Genomic DNA, 14,261 nt, shown 5'->3' on the forward strand with positions numbered 1-14,261 from the left:
TTCTCACTTTTACCCTTCTGATTCTCTCCCATATTCTCTGGATGGGCTGGGGATAGAGGAGTGAGCGAGCAGCTGTGTTTGGCTGCAGCCAAAGGAGTGAAACCCCCACAGCAGTCCATGCCTGACTGCCCAAATCTTCAGCCTTGCACAACTCTATGGCCAGGTGCCAGGAACTCAGCTTTATTTTGCATTTTGGAGCTTCTGTTGTAGGTTTTCAGTGAATATATTGCTGTTTCAACAGGTACTGCAATGGCTGCAGGAGTTCTGCTGCAAAATGAACTACCGTATTCTTCATTGCTAGAGAGCAGTCTATATCTTGCAAATATGAGTTCAGGTAATAATTTCTCTCTGATATGCCATTCATAAAAACTGCTTGGAGAAATTCTGAAAAAAAACCAACTATTTTCCATAAAAAATGAAAAAACCCAGAAATATCATCCCCAATTATAAACATAAAATGTCTATAACAAACCCAAACTGCATTACTTTACCATCACCACGATGTGTTAATATGTTGAGCTTTTCTTGTAGCTTCTGTATTGTCAGGTTTCTTAATTGAAGAAGCTGTGTGATTTTTGTGTTCAGGAACTGCCTAGCTCTTTGAAAATATAAACATGCCTTCAATAAAACACCCCTTTCTAAAAAAGTATTTAAACTCTTATAGAATGTAATTCTTTCTTACTATTTTGGATGAGTACCTGCAAATCCTGCTAGGTTCAGTAGGAAAATAATGATGTGCACCATTTTATTTTGTTCTGTTATGTTTATTTATTTCTGGCTCCACTATCATTTGATATATACTAAAGGAAAGTTTCTGGGAAGAGAAAGAGAAAAAGAATTAAATATAAAAAGGCAATGTAATTAGAAAACATTTTTCATGTTTCCTGGATATAGGTAGCACTTGAAATAACCTTTTAAATTTCCTTTCTCTTCCACCCAGTCCCCAAAATAAAAGCACATTTAAATATTTTCTCACCTCTTGACATCAGCTTTATTGTTGAATTAGAATAGTCAGAGTTTTGAGACAACAGCTAACAGAGTCAGCTTTAAAATTGTCCTTTTCTCACGTGTCACGGCTACTGATGTTTCAGGCCTGGTATCTACATCAAACCTTACTGTGTTTCCTTAAGAGCTGGGTGCAGTGTTCAAAATTCAGTCACTCAGTTCCTGTTCAGTACCTAGAAGAAACAGTACGTTTGTGCCTGATTAATTTTTATCAGAAGAACACTTTCTCTTATGCAGATTCCTCTGTAAGAGTTTTCATAGTACAAAAGAAACGTGAAACACAGACTGAAGACAGTATCCTTAGGAAAAGGCAATGGGATTACTTTGATTATTGATCAAATTATGGTAAATTTCTTGATTTCCCCATTGTCTCTCTCTTTAACATGCAGTTTAATGCACAGACAATGGGATGACAGAGTCTTTTTTAGCATTGCTATAGTCTGTTCTCCACATAGTTGCATGAGAATTTTGTGCTTTTGAGAGTGTTCCAATCTTTCTGGTCAGCTCAATCTCCTTGGCACACTGGAAGCAAAGTGGGAGGCAGTCTGCCACCTAATACCTACCTTCAAAAGCCTAAAGCATTCAACTGATTTATCTTCTCCTCCCCATCCTCTGCTTTCTCTCGGACTGTAGGGCTAACAGCTTTGCTTAATAAAAAAGCTGCGCCATGGAAGAAAAAAAAAAAAAAAAAGAAGCCTTTTGTTTTCAATAACAAATTGTGTTTTGTTAGAAGATAGAATAATCCAGAGCCAACAGTCTACAATTCATCGTGTACTGAACCATTTCGGTAGGAACACACTAATCCCAGTTATTACAGAGCTAATGATGCATTTTGGAACAACTAAGTGGAGGAGGAGAGGTGGTTGTGGAATGTTAAACCAGGAGGTGGGGGAGTATAATGTACTTGCAGATTTCTCAGGAAGCAGAGCCTCCAGCTACATTTTGATTGTTCTTTTGAATCTAGTGTTTTGTGTCTCAGGGAGTTCTGAATGCGTGTTCTTTACAACTAACTCAATACTCACATTGTTTCTGGAAAAAAATGTTTTGGTTGTTCCAAATCCGTTTGCAAAATTATCTACTTGAAATTCAACTATTTTCATCAGGCAGGGGGAACAGTTTGTCCCAACCAGACTCAATTCCTAGAGAACCCAGCAGCCCCAAGGATAGCTGGCAGCAGCGCCCTCATTGTTAGTTACTATGGAGACAGCTCAGCCCATGCTGACGAGCTGCTGGAGCCTACAGAAGGATGCTCAGCTCTCTGCAACTTCAGCGCTGAGCAACTTGGTTTTCCTACCAGTTCATCCCCAGCAGCCTTCCCAGGCGGTAGCTGGGGCTGGTCAGTCATGCAGGGTTCACCCCGAAGGCGCTCGGCAGTGAGTATTTTCAGCAGCTTTTTCCAGGGTCGGAGGCATTCTTCCTCCGATCCCCTTCTGCGTATGATCCAGAGGCGCCGGAGCTCAGTTGTAGAGGTGCTCTCATCATCGACTCACCGGGTTATGGTGGCGGTATCGTCTCTCAGCCCTGAGGAGCTGGATGCAACTTTTCCTGAAAAAAAAAGTAAAGTACTTTTCATTATGACTGTTGGCAGTTCTGGGTATTTTCTTGGTATTAAATTAATATACTTTTGTTCTGTTAAGTGTATTTTATATATATATGTATATATATATATATGCATAAAATACTGGGTTTTACTTTGTTTTCCTGTGTGTCGTATTTTGTTCAGGGATTCCTTATTCAAGGACTAATAAATGCTTTTCACTCTCACAGCTCGGTTATAGAGAACCGAGAGCACACGTTCACACATACACCAACTGTATGGCTAAGTATTTCCAGTGTCATGTGGAAGAGGATCATGACATTTTTTTCTCTTGCTAAGCATACTACACATGTCCAAGTTAATCAGAAAAAACAAAGTTACTGTGAGGAAAAAACAACTTCTGCAGTAATTCAAGCATTTTTTTCCCCTCAGAATCCTTAATTTAAGTCTGTGTTGACAAATGAGCTTTAATAATATCTCCATGCTGTTTGCAGTTTTAAGATTGAACTGATAGTTTTAAGGCAGAGATGAATTTCTAAGCTTCCTTACTAAATCTGGTTTTGCCTGTGTTCTAGGAAGTTTGAGGCGTCCAGCACCAAAATATACTAAAGTAGGGGAGCACCTTCGCCATGTCATTCCTGGTCCCGTGCAGTGTTCAGTGGGGTGTGGTGGCCGTGCTTGCAAGTATGAAAATCCAGCTCGATGGAGTGACCAGGAGCAAGCCATTAAAGGGGTCTACTCCTCTTGGTAATAAGCAGAATTTACTCTTGCTAAATGTAACTGCATCCCTTGTATTTATTAAAAGAGAGAATTCAAAGTAAAATAATGAGGGTTGGTTTTTTTTTAAAATCAGCTGCTGCTAAGTTAAATATAAAACATAATGATGGCTTGATTCAGAATTACAACTGCACAGTGAACCATAATGGCCGTTTTTTCGTAGCCCAGTAAAGATGATGAAAGACTTCTGTTTACTTACAGTTAGCTTGGTTCAGATAAAAAAAAAACAATCTATGAATTGTCAAAAAACTGTTCTGGATTGTAGACAGTTATTGCTAATGTTTAAAATGCAAATTACTTAAAATGTGTTCATAATGGAATTTAAAAGTAAAAACATTTACTGAAGATTAAGTAATGTAAGGTGTGTGTTCAAAAGCACATTAATATGCAGTAATATTCACACAAAGTGTATCTTTACATTCTTACTGATTTTTTTTGTAATGGCAAATGCTATTCAGAAGCCTATAAACCTTAAAGGGCCAAACAGATCTGAGTCCACATTTCTATTCAAAGGATTTTTTTAATATGTTCATTGGCCTGGCGTTTAAACAGTTCCAGTAATGATCTTGATATGTCATACCTGTATCAGCTTAACAGGATTTATCACTAACAGTACATGATAGTAGAATTTTTTAAAAAATTATTTCTAGTTAATCAGCAAGGTATTTCTGTCTTTCTTGGAAATAACATCATCTTCTTATTTTGGTAGATTAATACCCAGTAAATTATTAATAACAACATCATTATCTACTTTCCTAATTTCACAGGATAACAAATAACATACTGGCTATGGCTCGACCCTCAACAGAATTAATTGAAAAGTACAACATTATTGAACAGTTTGAAAGGTAACAAATTTAGTCATTATTTATTGTAGGTATGGTTGTGTGATTCCTGATCCGTTTTCTCTTTCAACATAGATTTGGATTGTTGATAAAGATCCTTTCATTTTAACGATATAGAGGTAAAGATTTATTCTCCACTAAGAATAAATGTGTGTTTCAAAAAATAGGGGATAATGAGATTTTGGCTGCATATAATACTTGGACTAATTTATTCCTTCCTTAAGATGTGGCATAAAAACCATAATTAACCTTCAGCGTGCTGGGGAGCATGCGAGCTGTGGGAATCCTCTGGAGCAAGAAAGCGGCTTCACCTACCTTCCTGAAGCTTTCATGGAGGCTGGAAGTAAGTTCCCTCCTGCTGCTATTCCTCATTAATTATTGATTTTGGCACTTAAAAGATATTTTTACTTGAATCCTGGTGTGTTAAAAGCAGCTATATAAGAGATGTTTTACAAAGTGGGAGGTACACATGAAACTTGGCAAATATAATCAAGAGCGAGTAACATATTATCCAAGGTCGTATGTATGTAGAGTGAGATGGAGGGTTTATATTTAGGTGTTTAGAATAAAGAAGGGACAACTGTTGGTTAATTTTTTCTTCTGAGTTCCCAAATTTATAAGACATTAATGGTGTTTCAAATTCTAGTACAATTCATGCTTTGTTATCTAGACTGTAAAAGCTTGTTTCATTTGAGGACATTTGTATTGACGGTATTTTTGTATTTTCATATTATGGTGAGGTGAGGAAAAAGTGCCTTTCTGTAAGAAACAGCTTTTGATGGAAGAAGTGCTTTTATTTCTAAAAAGAAAAAATTACCCTGCACCTATATATAGCTCAGTAATTTTTGTATGAATCACTCGGTTTTGTTACACCTTTTACATTCTAGCTGAACTTCAGTTTGCCAAATCTTTTCTAGCTTCATGTATTTATCAAATTTCAATAGCAAGCGTACTCTGAAATGGGAAAATAGTCTCTTGCAAACAATACATGGATTCCTAAGATCCATTATGCAGTTTCAGTTACTCTTATTAGTCATCTCTCCTCTGCATATAGTACTGAAAATTTCAGATTTGGTACAACAGAAAATAACTCTCTCTCTTTTTATTTCAGTTTATTTTTATAATTTTGGATGGAAGGATTATGGAGTGGCATCTCTCACCACTATACTTGATATGGTAAAGGTCATGGCTTTTGCGTTGCAGGAAGGGAGGGTAGCTGTTCATTGTCACGCAGGACTTGGGCGGACAGGTACGTGCTCTACTGCAAGGTCAACAGAATTGTTTTTTCTAAAAATGAAAAACAGTCTCTGCTTATAAATTATTAATAATTTGTTTAGATTTTATGTCACTGCAAGATGCACATCTATAAAATGGTTAAAAATGCGAAACACATTTGTGAAAATGATCTGAATGGCAGGAGGAGATCAGGTTTAGTATATTAAAGCAGTAACCTGTAAGGTTAGAAAATTTTTGAATCTGTATAATAATTCCCTGTTACATTCAAAGGGGACAGGTTCTTTCTGATGGGAAATTCACCTAGTACACTTCCATTTTCCAGTATGTATTACATGTGTATTACATGTAATACATAATGTTTGTTACATTACAAACCTGCCACTCGTTGTTAGATCAGGTAGATGTGGTGGAGCAGCTAAAATTTCACTTACTTCACTCCCTTTTGAGACCTTTTTGCCTATGTCCTTCCTGTAGAAGCCACCATTGCTCCTGTGTTCAGAAATGATGGAACTCCTCAAGATGCTGTGGTGAGAAACTAGCTCTCACTGAAAGTAGTGAGAATGGGTTTGCAACCTTGTGGTCCAATAAAGGCAGTTACACTTGGGTAACAGCATCACTTAATAGAGGGCATAAAGCCTGAATCTTTACCTGTATTAATTTTTATCCTGTAGTTCCACTGAATGTTTGTTTTAGTCTGTTAGTTCTTCACTAATGCTTGTTTTTATATTTTTCCAGGTGTTCTAATAGCTTGCTACTTAGTTTTTGCAACAAGAATGAGTGCTGATCAAGCCATTATTTTTGTCAGAGCAAAAAGGCCTAATTCTATTCAGACTAGAGGACAGTTGTTATGCGTCAGAGAATTCACCCAGTTTTTGGTTCCTCTGAGGAATGTATTTGCGTGCTGTGAGCCCAAGGTGCACACAGTGACACTGTCCCAGTACCTGACCCGTCAGAGACATCTGCTCCATGGTTATGAGAGTAGGCATCTCAAACACGTGCCAAAAATTATTCATCTAGTTTGCAAATTGTTGGTAGACTTGGCTGAAAACAGACAGGTGATAGAGGCAGAATTGTTAGATATACCAGATCTCTCTGCTGAAATTGAAAAGACTCTCTCTCAGTTGATGTCCACACAGCTAGATACAGAGCTTGCAAGGCAGGACAGTGACACGTCAGAGTCCTCCCACACCCACTCGTCCACTTTTGAGACCCGGGATTCTCTTTTTTCCCTGCGACACGAATGTGATCCTCTTTGGAAAAGAAGGAATGTTCAGCCTCTTACTCATATGAGAAGACGTCTAAGCTATAGTGACTCAGATTTAAGGAGAACTGAATTTCTTTTAGAACAAGGAGAAACTGCGTGGACAGTACCTGCTCAGATATTACTGTGCAACAAACATAAGCGGAACAGTGGTGAGGAATGTTCTGCCCCAGGCGAACAAAAGCCACAGTTGGATATAAACAAAGAAGCATTAGTGCGTAATACATCCATGTTCTGGAGTCAAGGTAAATTTAATTTGGATGGACAAAGAGATGGATCCTTGCATTACCACGGAAGGAACTCTACCAAAGAAGTACAACGCAGCAGAACCTTTTCTTCAGGTCTAGCATCTATCCACAACACCAGGGAGCCTGGAAAGCCAAGGCAGAACTTTACCAGTGAGGTTGGTCATAGAAAAGACTGCAAGACTAATATGTATAGCAGGAGAGTCTATGTCTCTGAGGACTCTGACTCTTCTTCTTCTAAAGTGCACTTTTCCATTGGATATGAAAGCCAAGGCAGCAAAAACGTGTCAGAGGCAATTCCACACATTGTTCTACAATCAGAATTAAGTTTGGAAGCCCGAAGAGTTTTGGCAGCAAAAGCACTTGCAGATATAAATGAATTTCTGGGAGAGGATGAAGTGAAGCAGAAGGTAGAAATGTGGCAGGTAATTTTTAACTTGATTCAATGTACGGACTCTGCATGTTTCACCTAGGGTTAATTCCTGGAATGGCAAAAATGCCACCACATGCTCTGAAATGGCACATTGGGATGCTGGTTTGTACTGTGGCTCAGTGCATGGTTATATCTGTCAGTTATGGGCCAGTTCTTTCAAAAGCAAGCAGATGCACCCACAGTTTTGGTCTCTAGCAGGAGGTTAGAACATTGTTTCTGGTTGAGCTCATTCATTTTACTAACTAATGAAAATTGATGCAATTATCTGTGGTTGTAACTTGGCTGCTGGCAGCACAACAGTACCGCAGATTTTGAGGTACAGTTGTGTTGTTTTCAATCAGTGCTTTCTCAGAACTAATCAAGAGGATTCTGTGTGTAAAAGAATTCAGTAGAAATGTAACTGCTTATCCTCAAAACCAGATCCTCCTAGCAACATTTGAAGTTGGAATCCAAAGCTGGTTTATGTGTTCTAGCAGGTAATTGGGAGGTTCTGAGCTGCACATCCTTCTGTTTTAAAGAATCATGGTATTACTGCTGATTAATGTTGATGCTTTAGAAAAAAATAGAAATACTGTGTTTTTTAAGTCTTTGGAATGTAAGCAGCCAAATACTGCTACAAGCAAAGAGAATGTTGCCAAAAGTAAATAGATGATGCATTTTCTGTTTTGTTTTGATTTATTTATATTTTTTTTTAAGAAAGAACTGAATTCTCGAGATGGAGCTTGGGATAAAATCTGTACAGAGAGAGACCCTTTTATTCTCTGTAGCTTGATGTGGTCCTGGATAGAACAGCTGAAAGAACCTATTATATCCAAAGATGATGTTGACATGCTGGCAAAAAATGGCACAGAATCACACGATGCACTTTACTTACTGAGAAAGGTAGATATTATACACGTCAATTCATTCTTTAACTGCCAAGTAATTTTGTTAATGTGTGTTAAACTATTTGTTTATAACCCTTAGGCGAGGGAATTGCACTTTTAAAAGGCAGCTTGAATCTCTCTAAAAATCAGAATGAGGATTGTTTGGGTATTGAATAGTATGAGTTGTAATCAATACTATGATGATGAATATTATAAGAAAAATACCAGAGGCTATATTTGAACAGCATTCAGTAGCATCATAGAATCATAGACTGGTTTGGGTTGGAAGGGCCCTAAAAGCTCATTCAGTTCCACCCCCCCTGCCAGCAGCAGGGACACCTTCCACTAGACCAGGTTGCTCAAAGCCTCATCCAGCCTGGCCTTCAACACTTCCAGGGAGGAGCAGCCACAGCTTCTCTGGCCAACCTGGGACACTGTCTCACCACCCTCACAGTGAAGAACTTCTTCCTAATATCTAATCTAAACCTCCCCTCTTTCAGCTTAAACCCATTTCCCCTTGTTCTGTCATTAACTGCCCTTAGGAAAAGTCCCTCCCCACCTTCTTGTAGCCCCTTCAGGTACTGGGAGGCCGCTATAAGATCTCCCCGGAGCCTTCTCATCTCCAGGCTGAACAGCCCCAACTCTCTCAGCCTGTCCTCACAGCAGAGCTGCTCCAGCCCTTGCATCATCCTCGTGGCCTCCTCTGGACTTGTTCCAGCTGCTCCAGGTCTCTCTTGTGTTGGCGTCCCCAGAACTGGACACATCACTCCAGGTGGGGCCTTACGAGAGTGGAGCAGAGGGGCAGAATCCCCTCCCTCCACCTGCTGCCCACGCTGCTCTGGGTGCAGCCCAGGACACGGTTATTGGCCTCTGGGCTGTGAGCACATGTTGCCGGCTCATGTTCAGCTTCTCATTCACCACCACTCCCAAGTCCTTCTCTTCGGAGCTGCTCTCAATCCATTCATCACCCAACGTAGGAGCTCAGCTTCAGTGTATTTCCCTGCAAATTCTACAGTTTGAGATCCGGAGGCAAAGTGAGAAACCTTTCCTCTGTGACTTGATGCATGGCTTTCGTTAATGGCACATCTGGCTGCTGTGCTTAATGGTTGTTATATTTGCTCTGAAAACATCATAATCCATCAGCTTTGGAAGAGCTGGGGCAAAGAATAGGAAGAATTTGCCAAATAAAGGATCAGAAGCCAGGTCAAATTCTTCTACATAAGTCAGAACTATAGTTATCTGTATTCTGAAATCCCCATGAAAAACAGGTACTTCTGATCCAAACTGAATCACAGAATGTTGGGGATTGGAAGGGACCTCGAAAGATCATCCAGTCCAACCCCCCTGCCAGAGCAGGAACCTAAATGAGATCACACAGGAAGGTGTCCAGGCGGGTCTTGAATGTCTCCAGAGAAGGAGACTCCACACCCTCCCTGGGCAGCCTGTCCCAGGGCTCTGTCACCCTCACTGGAAAGTAGTTTTTTCTCAAGTTTAAGCGGAACCTCCTGTGTTCCAGCTCACACCCATTGCTCCTTGTCCTATCGTTGGGCATCACTGAGAAGAGCCTGGCTCCAAACTGTTTAATTGTGCTTTCCCCTAAGGGCTCGATGCGAGGTAAATTTGAGAAAAAATATATATTTTTTAAATCTATATTTTTGATCTCTTAATTATACAAATTCATTTCCTAATTCTTCAGGAAATCTTTGTTTCCAGAGTATTTATGAAGAAAATAGGGCTCCTTTTAGCAGCCTCCAGATACCCAAGAATACAGCTTCTAATCCATAGGTGGTCAGAACTTTATATGCGGTTACCATCTTAATGACGTAACATTCAGAATTCCTGAGTTCAACTAAAAACATCGTGTTTGTTCCTGCAGTATTCTTTCATTCTATCAGTTTTAACTTTCCATTTGTATTAAATAAAAAAATAACTGCTTGACACCTGTTATAAATGAATGGGAAAGGAATAATATTTTTATTTTTCATTTAAAAATATGAATTTTAATCTTATCTGATCCTGAATTATTTCAGAATCACAGAACAGTTGAGTTGGCAGGGACCTCTGGATATCTTCTAGTCCAACTGCCCTGCTCGAAAGAGTCAACTAGAGCAGGTTGCTTGTATGACAGATGCTCCAGTCCCTTCATCATCTTTGTGGCCCCTGTCTGGACTTGTTCTAGTGTGTTGATGTCCTTGTACCAAGGAGCCCAGAGCTGGACCCAGCACTCCAGATGTCACCTCCATTGACCTGTTGGCAACTTTCTGTCTAACACAGCCCAGGATGCTTTTAAGCTCCCTTTACCACAAGGGCCAGTTACTGGCTCACGTTCAACTTTGTATGCACTGGGACACCCAGGTTCTTTCCTGCTCATCTGCTCCCCAGCCAGTCAGCTCCCTTTATGTACTGGTGCATATTTAGCTGCTCTTCTCAGAAATCTCTCAAGTTTTAATTTAATTTTCTCTGTTAAGTGACCTGCCAGTGTGGAGATCTGTCTCCCTTGGAAAAGGGATGGGAAGAAGCAGCCACAAATACTGTTGATCCCTTTATGCATCCTGGCTAGCACTGCCCAGGTGTCTTTCTGCAAACTTCCTTTAATGGTGAAGGAGACTTGATAGGACAGAGGTGCAGATCATCCTATGTTAGGTGGGGAAAGAGCCCTAAACATGTATAGCATTTTTGTCTGAAAAGATAAAATCTCACTTTTTCTGTGCCAATTCACATGGATGCTACTGTTCATGTAAAGGACCTTGATAAATAAGTCTCCAGATGCACGCCTGACCTCTTAGAAATTGCCAGAGCAGTTTGTGGTACACTACAAGAGAAGAATTTCTCCCATCGTGACTGAAATAATTATGTAGAAGCTCTTTAGGCTCATGAAAATTCCTTCCCCAACTCCTACACCTAAAGCTTTCAGTCCAGGAAGGCACAGTCTGATATTTAAACAGCACTTGACAAAAACTGAAAGTTCAATATTTTTAATGAAAATATTTCTTGTCATGAGCTGCTTTTCCTTTTACCCGCCAGGAACAGTGTCAGACTATCCTTTGTATTTTACACTGTGTGGTGAACTTGCAGATGCTACCAGCTGATGTGGAAGAGGCCTTATTTGCTCGTGCTATTAAAGCTTTCACTAAGGCAAGTAACCATTTGTCCATGACATCATATTTACTTGTCCATGACATCATATTTGTTTGTCCATGACATCATATTTGTTTGTTTTAAATCGTGAAGGGTGAATCGACACAGCAGGCCTCTGTGAGAAAAAGTAAGAGTAATCTCTTCACACGTAGTGTACTCATGCTTATCTATTTCAGAGTTCACATTTTATAATCATCAGGAAATATTCTCAACAAAACTAAATACTGTTGCTCCAGCCTTAATCCTTTAGTCTCATTTTTCTGTTTCTGCAGCACTGCCAATTCATGGACTTCTTCAAACCGGGGAAAATATAATTTTTAAGTGGTGAGAATAATTAGTCAGTGGGGACAGCTTACCAAAGGCTTTGGTAGATTCTGTACTATTTGGAGTCTTTCCATCAGCTTAAATCGTTTGCTGAAATTACATTGCAATTCAGTTATGTTTTAGGCCCTGAGTATGTGTATAAATAACCTCTGCTTTTGGAATCATTTAGTAACACTGACAAGTTAAGCTATTGCTCAGCTCAGAGCTGCTTTCTTCTCAGATTCAGCAGGTGAAATTATTTGAACAGAACGTTCATCATACTGCTTCCTAATCTCTTGTAAATTTACAGACGTGTCACCTTTTAAAACAATCATGACAAAAATTTCTCCTACTAGTTTCTTTTAATGTCTAGTTGGCATTTAAGTACTCCATCATGAAACACAGACTGTCTTTGATAAATCATAGAATCACAGACTGGTTTGGGTTGGGAGGGACCTTAAAGCTCATCCAGTCCCAACCCCCCTGCCAGCAGCAGGGACACCTTCCACTAGACCAGGTTGCTCAAAGCCTCATCCAGCCTGGCCTTCAACACTTCCAGGGAGGAGCAGCCACAGCTTCTCTGGGCAACCTGTTCCAGTGTCTGAGCACCCTCACAGTGAAGAACTTCTTCCTAATATCTCATCTAAACCTCCCCTCTTTCAGCTTAAACCCATTTCCCCTTGTTCTGTCATTAACTGCCCTTATGAGAAGTCCCTCCCCAGCTTTCTTGTAGGCCCCCTACAAGAAAACTATTTTTTTTAAAAAATGTTGGTCATCTCCTTTGCATTTTACTGTATGACACCTGCTTAACAACTGAACTTAAATTTCTCCCTTTTATTAGACAAGCTTCGATTCTGAAAACGGACCATATGTTTACGATACCCTGAAAAAAGTATTTAAACAAACACTGGAAGAAAAAAGAAAAAGGCTGAAGGAAGAAACAGAGAATCCCTCGTGATTTCTGCACAGCTATGCCAAAGAATTAGATGGGCCGACCCATGCCATTTTGTATTTTTCAGCTATTGTATTTTGTGCTCTCTGGTAAGATTTACCCAACGTTAGATAATAGCAGTTCTTAACAAAGCATTGTATTTTTTTAGAGGGAGTTTTAGTGACAGTTGTTCTATCTACACAGTTCTAAAGAACAGCTCCCACATGACCGTACTGTAGCATTTGGTTTCAGGTACTATGCTTTTATATTGTCAACTGTTCTCTTCTTTTCAGATGTATTTATTGATTTAGAAACTTCTGTCATTATTTTCAAGTTGCCATAAGTTCAGTGCCATGGTACACAAAGGTTTAATGGATTGAGTTAATATTTATGTGTTATGTATGTTTACATGAATGTTATTTGATTTTGCTTTGCTGGAAATAAATATTGACTGAACTTATTAAACTTCTTTTCCTGTTAAACGTTTTAAAATAAGACTAAGAGTAATAATGAACAGATCTAGAAGTTTACTATTGACAGCAGATAATTTTTTCCTTTAAATCTCTTAAATAATTGTCACCAATGTGTTTCTAAAAGGTATTGCAGGAGAGAAATACATTAAGTGTATTAAGTTATCAAGGCTTTAATTTAGACTTTTTTGGCTAAGAAAGCTTTAAAGTTTTTTTAACAGAAAATTGATAGCAGCATTTTAAGTGCTTTGAATAAGAGTAAAATTTTACCTTAGTAGCTAAACTTTTCTAGATCTTATTTAAAGTGAGAAAACCCTTAATTATCAAACCTTAATCAGGATATAATTCTGTCCGTACTTATGTTCAGCAAAAACTTGCATAAATAAATGTAACATTGTAATACTAAAAAATAGTCAATGAAAATCTTATTATCTGCAATACATTTGATAGGGGCATTTTTATCTAATAAGACAGAAACTTCTGACATACTGTGATAACTGCAGTTTTTGATCACAGCCTTAGGATTTCGACCAGAATGCCAGTTTGCAGGATTAACAGTTTACCCAGTTTGAAATATGCAAATAGTTAAACCAGAATCTGTCCTTTCCAAAATATTTTTATTCGGTACTGTAAATGACTAATATTTAGAGTTAAAAATAGACCAGTTTAAAATACATATAAATTACACATGCTTCAACTGTTTAATGATTATATATCAAATAGAGATCCAAACAAATATTTTGGCAGAATCATCCTAAAGTAAGCACACTTGAAAGTAAAATATTGCACAGGAATCACGTCCACGAAAGCAGCTTTCTGAAGAGGCAAGGCAGTATAACTACCAGGTTCAGGTCAGCCAGGGTGCCTTAGCAGTCAGCTCCCATCAAGGACCAATTAATTTGTGAGGACCTTTGTTTTGGCTCGAGTACATTTGCTTGGTAGAGCTGTGATGGGGCTGGGGTTGAGCAGGAGAGGCTGGGGGGCCATTTTGGGGCCAGGCCTGGGCTTCAGAGCTTGGCAGAGAGCCAGACCAGTGGGCTGGGGGGTCTGGGGGGTGTTTTGGTCACGACTCCATCTGACCAGTGCCAGGCTCAAGCTGGTGGGCACTGTGGTGGCAGGTCTGCTCTGGGGCTGGAGAGCGCCAGGCTGGTTCTTCTACAGGATGCTGGGAGGGCTGTTTGCCTTCAGCCTCTGGCCAGAGGGCAGCCGGGGCT

General features: G+C 39.4%; 1 protein-coding gene across 2 annotated transcripts; it reads left to right on the forward strand.

Annotated features, from left to right (window-relative positions):
* Positions 1 to 249: 249 nt before the first annotated feature.
* PTPDC1 (protein tyrosine phosphatase domain containing 1) lies at positions 250 to 12,604 on the forward strand. 2 transcript variants are annotated; one of them, XM_010170608.1, is made up of 9 exons: positions 250 to 334; positions 3,118 to 3,289; positions 4,087 to 4,167; positions 4,389 to 4,507; positions 5,276 to 5,413; positions 6,136 to 7,331; positions 8,036 to 8,221; positions 11,230 to 11,340; positions 12,488 to 12,604. In XM_010170608.1, the coding sequence occupies exons 1-9, from the start codon at positions 250 to 252 to the stop codon at positions 12,602 to 12,604; spliced, it is 2,205 nt and encodes a 734-aa protein (XP_010168910.1). The 2 variants fall into 2 exon arrangements, with proteins under 2 accessions (XP_010168910.1, XP_010168909.1); XM_010170607.1 differs by lacking the exon at positions 250 to 334 and adding an exon at positions 2,339 to 2,562.
* Positions 12,605 to 14,261: the final 1,657 nt, after the last annotated feature.

The sequence above is a fragment of the Antrostomus carolinensis genome, unplaced genomic scaffold, assembly GCF_000700745.2.
Source record: "Antrostomus carolinensis isolate BGI_N321 unplaced genomic scaffold, ASM70074v2 scaffold50316, whole genome shotgun sequence".
In the NCBI taxonomy this organism is placed as follows: domain Eukaryota; kingdom Metazoa; phylum Chordata; class Aves; order Caprimulgiformes; family Caprimulgidae; genus Antrostomus; species Antrostomus carolinensis.